This window comes from Chrysochloris asiatica, unplaced genomic scaffold (genome assembly GCF_000296735.1).
Source record: "Chrysochloris asiatica unplaced genomic scaffold, ChrAsi1.0 scaffold00163, whole genome shotgun sequence".
NCBI classification, from domain to species: domain Eukaryota; kingdom Metazoa; phylum Chordata; class Mammalia; order Afrosoricida; family Chrysochloridae; genus Chrysochloris; species Chrysochloris asiatica.
Genome location: NW_006408681.1, coordinates 1765071 through 1775062, shown reverse-complemented (window position 1 = coordinate 1775062; position 9992 = coordinate 1765071). Strand labels below are relative to the sequence as shown.

General features: G+C 40.3%; 1 protein-coding gene across 1 annotated transcript in view; it reads left to right on the top strand.

Moving 5' to 3' along the window:
• The window catches only part of FAT3 (FAT atypical cadherin 3), a 740800-nt gene that overhangs the window by 470022 nt on the left and 260786 nt on the right, over positions 1 to 9992 (top strand). The window contains exon 3 of the mRNA XM_006871207.1: positions 4260 to 4321. Coding sequence (XP_006871269.1) covers positions 4260 to 4321 — 62 coding nt within the window. The remainder of the gene's footprint in view (positions 1 to 4259; positions 4322 to 9992) is intronic.

Sequence of the window (9992 nt, the reverse complement as noted above, 5' to 3'; positions counted from 1 at the left end):
AAGTGTTGAAGAGCAAAGATGTCAGCTTGAGGACTAAGGTGTGCCTGACCCAAGCCATGGTATTTTCAATAACCTCATATGCATGCAAAAGCTGGGCAGTGAATAAGGAAGATCATAGAAGAATTGATGCTTTTGAATTATGGTGTTGGAGGAGAATATTGACAGTGACATGGGCTGCCAAAAGAACCAACAGATCTGTTTTGAAAGAAGTGCAGCCAGAGTGCTCCTTGGAAGCCAGAATGGCCAAGCTTCGTCTTTCATGCTTTGGACATATCGTCAGGGGATCAGTTTCTGGAGAAGGATATCATGTTTGGTAATGTGGAGGGTCAGAGAAAAAGAGGAAAACCCCCAGTGAGCTGGATTGGCCAAGTGTCAACATCAATGGACTCAAGCGTGGCAATAGTAGTGAGGTTGGCGCAGGACCAGGCAGTGTTTCATTCTGCTGTGCATAAGGTTGCTATGGGTCGGTACCGACTTCATGGCACCTAACAACAACGACATTGTGAATTTTTAAAATTGCGAATTGGGTGAAGGTTTACAGAACAGATTTACACATTTTGCCTCATCTCATGAACTGCAACCCCCTCAACGTAACATCACTATTTCACTTCCTCCCTGTGTTTCTTGTGTACATTCCTCCTCCTTTCATACCTCTTCTAACCCTAGCTCTTGGGTAGCTGTTGCCTTTCTGATCTTGAATGTCTGATCATTCCAAGGTGAACATACCTGACTAGTGTTATTATTCTACTTATAGACCTGTCTATTGTTGGGCTGAAATTTCCTGAAGGGTGATTAAGGGCTCTAGTCTAACTGACCAGTCACCCTGGTCCTTTTTTGCTTTTGAGCTTGCCTGGGTAATTTTGGTTAATTCCTCTGGACTGTGAAGGATGGCTTGCTGTATTCCTTTCTAACTGTGAAAAATGATGGCTGCTGAGATACCATTGCTCAACTTCAGTATGTACCATGAGAAGGCAGAAAGCTTCATCCCTCCTTGGTAGTGTTGTTGTTGTTAAGTGCCGTTGAGTTGGTTTCAACTCATAGTAACTCTATATTGGGTTTCCAAGTACCAGTTGGTAGGTTTGAACTGCTAACCTTGTGGTTTGAAATCGAGTGCTGATCCTACAGCTCACATTAGAAAGCCAAGCACAAAAGAGTTAATGTGTTTGACTGCTAACCAAAAGGCTGGAGGCTCAGGAGCTCCGTATATGCCATGGATGATCTACTTCCACAAAATCAGTCATCAAAAACTCAGTGGGCCATAGTTCTACATTGACATACATGAGGTTGCTATGAATTGGAAACTGACTTGAAGTCAACTGGATTGGTTTGATAACAAGGCTTTTTGTTTCGTGTAAACAACTGTCAGGTTTTTCTTTAACACGAATGTTCTGATCGTTGTTTGTGTGTTCCAGAATCCCCTTAGACAAACCAGATCACTCCATTTACTCCAATCCCTCTACATGCCTGTTTCCTAAACTGCTTGATTCATTCATTCATTCACTAAGTATTTTTAACTCCAAACACAAAAAACTTTTAAACTCCAAAGGCAGAGGTTATGGTTTCTTACTGACTTTGTAAACAGCTTTATTGATGTGTATTTTACACACAATAAAGTTCAACCATTTAAAGTGGATAATTCATTGATTTTAGAGTATTTAAAGAATTGTTCAACCATCACTAGAACCTCTAATTTTAGAACTTTTATTTTTTTACCACCAAAAGAAGCCATGCACTAATAGCAGTCACTCTCTATCCTCAGCCCATCTCTAATTTCCTTTTGATTGGGATTTCCCTCCCTACCTTTTCTTTATAGAGGATTCCTGATAGCATAATGGTTAAAGCACTGGACTGCTCAACAAAAGATTGATGGTTCAAACCCATCAGCATCTCCATGGAAGAAAAATGTGGCAGGTGGCTTCTGTAAAGATTATTACCTTGGAAACTCTTATGTGGCAATTCTTCTCTGTCCTATCGGGTTGCTGTGAGTCCGAATAGTCTTGATGGCAATGAGTTTAGGACCCCCGAGAACTGAAATCTGAAGAGGTTTTCCTGCCTTTTCTCCAGGAACAGAAAGTGCTTGGTGTTTTTACAGTCAGTCCTAGGCTCACTGCTGTGCATGTTGTTTCAGACTGTCTCTTTCTCTGTTGGATGGTTAAGGGACACAGATGGAAAGGACTCACACTGCTCTCCCAGTAGTACATGTACATTGTGAAAATAAGTGAATTTCCTAAAGATTTTCCCTGGGAATACTCAGGAGAGGAAGCTGAGCTCCTTCGTAGGCACAGTCACTCCCCAGTGGGCCAGCGCTGGATGAGCTCAGGCGAGGAAGACTTTGAAATGACCTGGGAGGCTGTGGGCAAACACAGGGCAAAGGAGCTGCTGGTCATCAGATAGAGCAGCAGAATGGAGTTTGACAGTTCTTTCACCCACTTAGAGCCTTACTCTCACAAGTATTGATTATCTCTACTGTGTCCTCTAACACCCCACTGAAGAGGTGGTGAGACCCGGGAGAGCTTCTCACTTCCTTGTGGGAAAAGGAGTTACTTCAGCATGATGTATGACCTTGTCAAATTTCTAAAATGGAAGGTGTCAGATTCGTGTGTTAGATGCCTACTGGTGTGGACGCTGAGTCTCTTAGTCAATGTGAATCATAGAGCTATGCTTCTGTTTATACTGCCTTTATTACCCCCTCCCCAAATACGCTCATGCCTTCCTCTCTCTTCAGTCTCTCTGTCTCTCACAGACACTCTCATTCTCTTTCTCACGCACACACTCACGCACACTCTCATATATTCTCTCACACACACATGCTCTGTCTCTGTCACACACACACACTGAGCTTGATGGTCTGATCCAACTGCTAGAACAACTCAGTGTATTTTACTCTTGGATGTAGCTGGACAGAAAAATCAACTTCAATCAAAAGCCATAGTGAGATTTAACATGGATAAAGCCTTTTCCTTAGAATCAGAGAACTATCTTAGACATTATCCCAGGCGATTCTGATACAATCAATTTGGGATGATTTGGGATTGAAGGGAAACAGAATATGCTTAAAGTTTCCTCATCTATCCTCAGCTTCCTACACTCACCATAGAGGAAGCTCAAGTTTCAGTTGTACAAATGATCTGCCTTTCCATGAGTTTTCTCTCGAATGTGGTACCAGAGTCTAAGGAGCCACGACATAGAATGGGAGATCTGATTTTGATGGTCCTGGGGACCGATTTAGCATCCTGTTTGGCTTTCTGTAAAATCTGTGAATTCTCACCCACCACTTCATTGTAAAATGGAAACTCAAAGCTGTGCACTCCTCTACACATCTTGACAAAGTTTCTGTATTTCACGCCCCCCATCAACATTGAAAGTGAGCATTTCATGTGGTTATCTGTCTGTTCTTTCCCTGGCAATGAGGATATACCATGAAAACAACTCAACTCATATTCTCCTCAGAGACATCGTGGAATCTAGAAATGGGATATAAATTTGGTCTCCTAATTATCATTTGACAGTAATAATAATAAAGCCTCCAAAAAATATATTAGAGCAATAAGCTGGGAGGCCTTGAAGGTTTTGTTGTCTTCTTCCCTGTTCTTTATCTTTATACTTAAATGGGTAATTCATTTATGAGAAATATCATTGAGAGAAAAGATAGAGAGACATACTCATGTGGAACTTATTTTGTGGAAAGATTTAAACATGTAAAACAAAGTGATAAAATTATAAAATGAGATCCTTGGTGTGTAAAAGCTATTAAATTTGATGTAATTATGTGTACAAGTCATTATTACAGAAATAATCTTCTTTGTCAAGTAGAATAAAAAATTATACAAGTATATAAAAATTAAATAAGAAAGTGCTGTTTCTTAGCCTGAATCTAATCAGCATCAACAACCTATTAATTGTTCAAGATCTCTAAAATCATTAATGAGGTTCTTTCTCTAGAATTTCAGTCATATGTAAATGAATCATTGAAACTCCTCATTATGAGAAAAACAATAGTTCTTTGGTGAGTTTGTATATCCCCAAAGTGATTACAATACCTCAACTGTAAGCAGACTTGAAACAAATTTTGGGAGTTCTCTTTGCGAATTTTATTTTGTTTCAAGATTAATTTCTGGGACCATCTGAATTCCAGATGGGGATTAGAAAGTTATTATCCCCGATTAATTTTGCTCTTCCTTTAACTGGACTTTTTTCCCATGTGCAGTAAACTTCTTGCTCCAGATATTTAAAATTCAAATATTTTCATTTCTACACAGGTCTGATTACAACAACTTCAAGGAAATTGGATCGAGAACAGCAGGCAGAACATTTTCTGGAGGTAAGCACATCGAGGGAACTCGACTTCATTAAATCTGACTTTCACTAAACTTCTTTAACCTTCAACATAAGCTAGAACATTAATTTATTTGAGCAGTGAGTTTTAAAAATTCCCTTGGGCTCATTGGTTCTGATTTGGTGATTTCTCGTGTGTTCCTTTTGAACGTTCTTTTGTGCACTGAGCAAGCCAGCAGACTTTGCCTGTCACTGGAAACAGCAAGATTTATCAACATGTCTGTCTTGACTTCAGACCCCTCTGTCAATAATCAGAAAAGAAAGTTCAGGAGCAGAGCCCAATAAGCCACTGCGGCCTCGGATATAAAAAGAGAAGAGCAGACGTGTTCCAGATAAAGTGAAGTACTTCATTTATGAAGAAGTGCACTGCTTTATTCTACATTTCTTTTCTTTTGAGATGGTTGAGGAAGAGAAGGCTGCTAGTCGATTCACTGCCTGAGATGGCTGTTTCTGAAACCATAAAATGTACTCCTATAACTCATTAGGACAGAAACAGCAGCGATATAAACTACAAGACCATTTCTAGAGGGAAAAAAAAAAAGGTAGAAAGGAAGACATGGCATGAGAAAATAGATGGGAAAGAGCTTAGGGGACTGTTCCTTCCATACATATCACATATCTTTTTTGGAAGCCTGAAGTCTAGGTAGACTGTAGGATACTGTGATTTATGTGTGGCAGTCTGATAGGGAACAGATGACAACATATAGAACTTAGGGTTTTGTTAAGAATTTATAATGCGCTTCTGCTTCTAAAATGATCTGCTGCTTTGTGAGAAACACTTACAGGAACCCACAGCTCCTCCTGACAAACACACATATACTCTCCTTTCATCTTCTCATAAAATCATTGATCTCAGAAGGAACTATCTTGGAAGTTTCTTCTTTAAATCAGTCCATCAGTGATGACTTAGTGACAGATGCCGGGCTAGTTGTTGGAGCGCCTGAAGCCTGAAGCCGCGCTGCGTAATTACCCTGGACCTCTAAATGATGCTGTTTAATTGCTCAGGGCCTCAGTTTCCCCTGCTGTAAAATGTGGCAAATAATAACTACTCTATATACATGAAAGGATCATTATTAGGATCAAATATTAGATTTTAAAGCCAACTGTTTCTAAAATTCTTAAAGCATTACACATAAGAAAAGATCATTATTTTTTATCATAGTCCTTTAAAAATGTTGCTATCGTCTCATGAAGTTGAGAGATTATGGAATGCCCCAAAATAATTATTTTCTAAAATCATGCTCATGGGCTGCAATACCAACCTGGTCCAGAATGAGAAGGTGTTTGCCAGAATAATGACACCTTATATTATATTTATGTGTTCCTTCCCTTTCCAGAAAGGAGCTCAGGACTCCTGGAGTGGCTGTGTTCTCAGCTAGTTGAACCCATTACCTGCCAGCAGGGAGGAAGGAGGGTGTCTCATTAGCTGGGGAGTCTGACTGAGATCACTTACTGTCTGTCCCTTGCAAGGTAGTGTTATTGGGAGCACATGGTGTGGAGTGTGACTGTCACAGGGTGTATCTGTGGTGGGGGAAAGTGACAAGAGTGCATCTCAGGCATATAAATGAACTTTCCAAAAGAATCTTTAGTAACTTCACCTCCTTGTTAGACATACATAGATGCTGATACTTCATACTGACACAAATTGAGATTTAGGACGCCATTTCTCTGTATCTGACATAATCTGCTTCAGGATTCAGTGTAACAATTAACAGTCTCATAAAATTTTTAGGAAATTAAAATCCCAGGGGCTGTCCAAGGTTCTGGGGATGCAGTGAACAGAAAGGACAGCTTGCATACAATGAACAAATACACGCAGTAACTAGGAGTCTTGGTGTGGCAGTATGCGTCAGACTGCAAAGCCATTTGAACTATAAGGTTGGTGGTTCAAGCTCACCAGTCAGTCCTTGGAAACCCTATTCAGAGTCACTATGGGTCAGAACCGACTCGACGGCACTTAACAACAATGGGAATACCTGAATGTGAGGGGTCATAGGCGGTGACACTGAAGCCAAGGTCGGTGTGCTCAAGAAGCAGACTAAGACCATTATTATCAAAGGTTGAATGGCATGACGTAAGTGATGAGGATTGATAGGACATCAAGCAAACAGAGGGATTATTTTATTTGTTGTTTCTCTTCTGACTCAGTGAAAACCACTGGAACATTTAGCAGAGGATGACATGATGTGTTTCCTATTATAAGAAATCACTGGCTCCTCTGCTGGGCAGAGATGAGCTAGGGCAGGGCGCTTGAGGCTTTGCAGACACTGTGGGAGGCTTTTGCAGGGGTCCAACCTGCACTCCAGGTGAGAGAAAATGGTGGTGGGTTGCACAAAGGTGAGTGCTGTTAGGTCAAAACGAGAATTGCTGTCTAATCCAAATCCCTTCAGTGTTCTGTAATCCAAATCCCTTCAGGCAAACTGGCTTTTCTCAGGCTTTCATAGTGAACACTTTAAAACCTGTAGTTCATCTGAATCATGAGAACTTGCCGTTGAGCGTATACTGTTGTTCTGACCACTTTCAGAAGCCCTGGTCACATGTATTCCTTTATTTAGTAAATTTGTGCTTAAGGCTTTCAAAAACCAGCTGAATCTCCATCATTCTCTCTCTCTTCGCTCACTCTTCTCGCTTGCTTTCTCTCACGCACACGCTCATGCTTTCACTCCGTAAATTGTACTATTCTTGGTCACTTTGGTTTCTTTGTTGTTTTCGTTTTTCTGTATGCCAGTACTGTGATTGTTTGAATGACATGCTTTTTTTTTTTTTTCTTGAATGGTTCATGGAAGAGATATTGTTTTAACTTAGCCCTGAAAAATAAAAAAGTAATATTCTTGAGAGTGCAGTATAAAGTTTTCTGTTGCACACAGATTTTTCTAACTGCTGGTACATTTTGTGAGTTGTAAGTGCTGGGTATAGGTAATTAACCTCCTGGAGAGTCTTTAATTGCCAAGATAACCTAATGCTTCTAGTAAACTCATATTAACCTTCTGGCTCTATTTCATATCTCTCCACCTCAATAAAACAAAATCAACTCTTCTAAAGGCCCCATTTAGAAACTGACCTGGCAGGTACATTTCTGAGTAAGTAACCAAGTAGGAAGGCATTCACGATTTGTTTGCAGTTTGCTATCCCCATGAGAAAAGGCACTTGAATTGTGTACAGCTGGGTATTCTGTCTGTACATTAATGATATTTGTCTTGACTCTTTGCAAACTATAAGGGCATTGAGCCTGTCGCACATTTGCCAAGGAGCCCCAGTGGCACCGTAGTTAAGAAGTCAAATGTACCAGTCCCTCTGTGGAAGAGAGATGTGGCAGTGTGCATCTGTAAAGTTCTGCAGCCTTGGAAACCCTATGGTGCCGTTCTACCCAGTCCTATAGAATGCTGTGAGTAAGAATGGATTCTACAGCAGCAGGTTTTTAGAGCATTTGCCTTGAGACTGTGACTATAAAAGGAGGGTTATCATTATCAGAATTCAAAGAACTTGTTAAAGGAACAAACACAGAAAAGAACTGTAGGAAAATTCAGAACAGATTGTATTCTTCAGTGAATTCTAATTGTTAACTCTTGCCTGACTTTGGAAGCCTGTTATGTGAAAATATTGACCTTCTCACCATACCATAAAATGCAAAATAGCATTCTTAGTTTCTAGAGTCAAAATCATATACATTCCTTGATTATTGTTGTTGTTGTTAAGTTCCAGTTTGTTGGTTTGGACTCACAGTAACCCTGTATAGTGTTTCCAAGTAGTGGCTGGTGGGTTTGAACTGACAACCTTGTGGTTAGCAGGACGCCAGGCTAAAACTAGCCAATAGATGCAGAGTTGATAAGGACACATAAATAGTGAATAAACATTTTCTTTTTGCAGTTACAACTTTAGCCCTGATTTCCTTCTTAGCATGGAGTCCTGGTGTGCCACTCTACAGTATGCACTGACTGCTAACTGCAAGGTTGGTGATTGAAACCCACCAACCCCTGCTTGGAAACCCTATACAGGGTCAATATGAGTTGGAACCAACTCAGTGGCACTTAATGAAACAAGAACAACAGCCCATTTTTACAGATTATGCCAATTTTACAGATAAAGGGAAGAAGGTTTGAAAAACCTATAGCAGTTTGTTAGCAGAACCAAATATAATCTAAGGTCTGCCTGAATTTATCACCATATCATCTCTACTAAGTATCATGGTAAATCAAGTCTCGTGCCCAAAAGGGACTTAAACCTAGTAGGTAAGAAAACAATCTATTTAAATGATTACAACACAAGACAGAATTAGTAATTATCCCCTTACTTCATAGATGTCTTCTATGGTAAAAGGGCTGTTGTTCTTGTTTCATTAAGTGCCACTGAGTTGGTTCCAACTCATATTGACCCTGTATAGGGTTTCCAAGCAGGGGTTGGTGGGTTTCAATCACCAACCTTGCAGTTAGCAGTCAGTGCATACTGTAGAGTGGCACACCAGGACTCCATGCTAAGAAGGAAATCAGGGCTAAAGTTGTAACTGCAAAAAGAAAATGTTTATTCACTATTTATGTGTCCTTATCAACTCCTACCTAAGGTTGGTATAAAGAGTGAATGAAATACGTATCTGACAATGCCCAGTGCTCTGTAAAACAGTAAGTGTCCAACGAGTGGTACAGATGATTGTCAGCACAGACTGTTTTATTAATCTCTGTATTCAGAGCATCTTGTTCAGTATTCCAAACACAGTGGAAATCAATAATGTTGTATAAATGAATGATTACACAAACCAGTACCAGTTGCCATTGGGTTGAATCCAAATTAAGATGACCCCATGGGTGTCAGAGTACAACTGTGCCCATAGGGTTTTCAGGGAGTGTGATCTTTGGGAAGTGGATCAACAGGCCTCTGGGCAGAATTGAACATGCAGCCTTTCAGTCAGCAGCAGAATATGTTATCTGTTTGTATCACCCAGGGATTCCATGTCCACAACAGAATGCTGTTGTTATTCATAAATATTCTGTTTTGTTTTGACCAGGAACTCTGCTAGGAAACTTTTATTTCATCTCTAAATATAAGACCTTGGAGGAGAATATTAGCACATGGGAAAGAGTATGGGCATGGAGACTGAAGGAACAGCAGGCTCTGCTCTTTCCAGCTACATGACTATTGCCACTTTCAATAAACTCTGTACTCCATTTCTGAAAAATGGGGCTAATAACATCCACCTCATCATTCTTATTGGAGTGCTGATATGGCACCGTGGGATAAAGCACTGGACTGCACGATGTATTTGAACCACATAATCAGCGGTTCAAATTCACCAGCGGCTCCTTGGAAACCCTATACAGGGTGGCTGTAAGTCAGAAGCTACTCTAAGGCACTAACCAAAAACAACAACAGCATTCTTATGAAGTCCTGGTGTAGCCCTGTGGGATAAAACAATGAACTGCAAGGTTGGTTTAAACCACAAGGTCGGGGGTTCAAACTCACCAACCCCTTCTTGAGAACACTATACAGGTTGCTAATATGAGTCACAAGCTACTCAATGGCACTTAACAACAACAACAATATTCTTGTAAGGAACCCTGGTAGCATAGTGGATTACAGGCAGAACTGCTAAACACAAGGTCAAATAGTATGAATCTATCAGGTGCTCCACAGAAGAAAGATGAGACTTTCAGTTCTAATCAAGA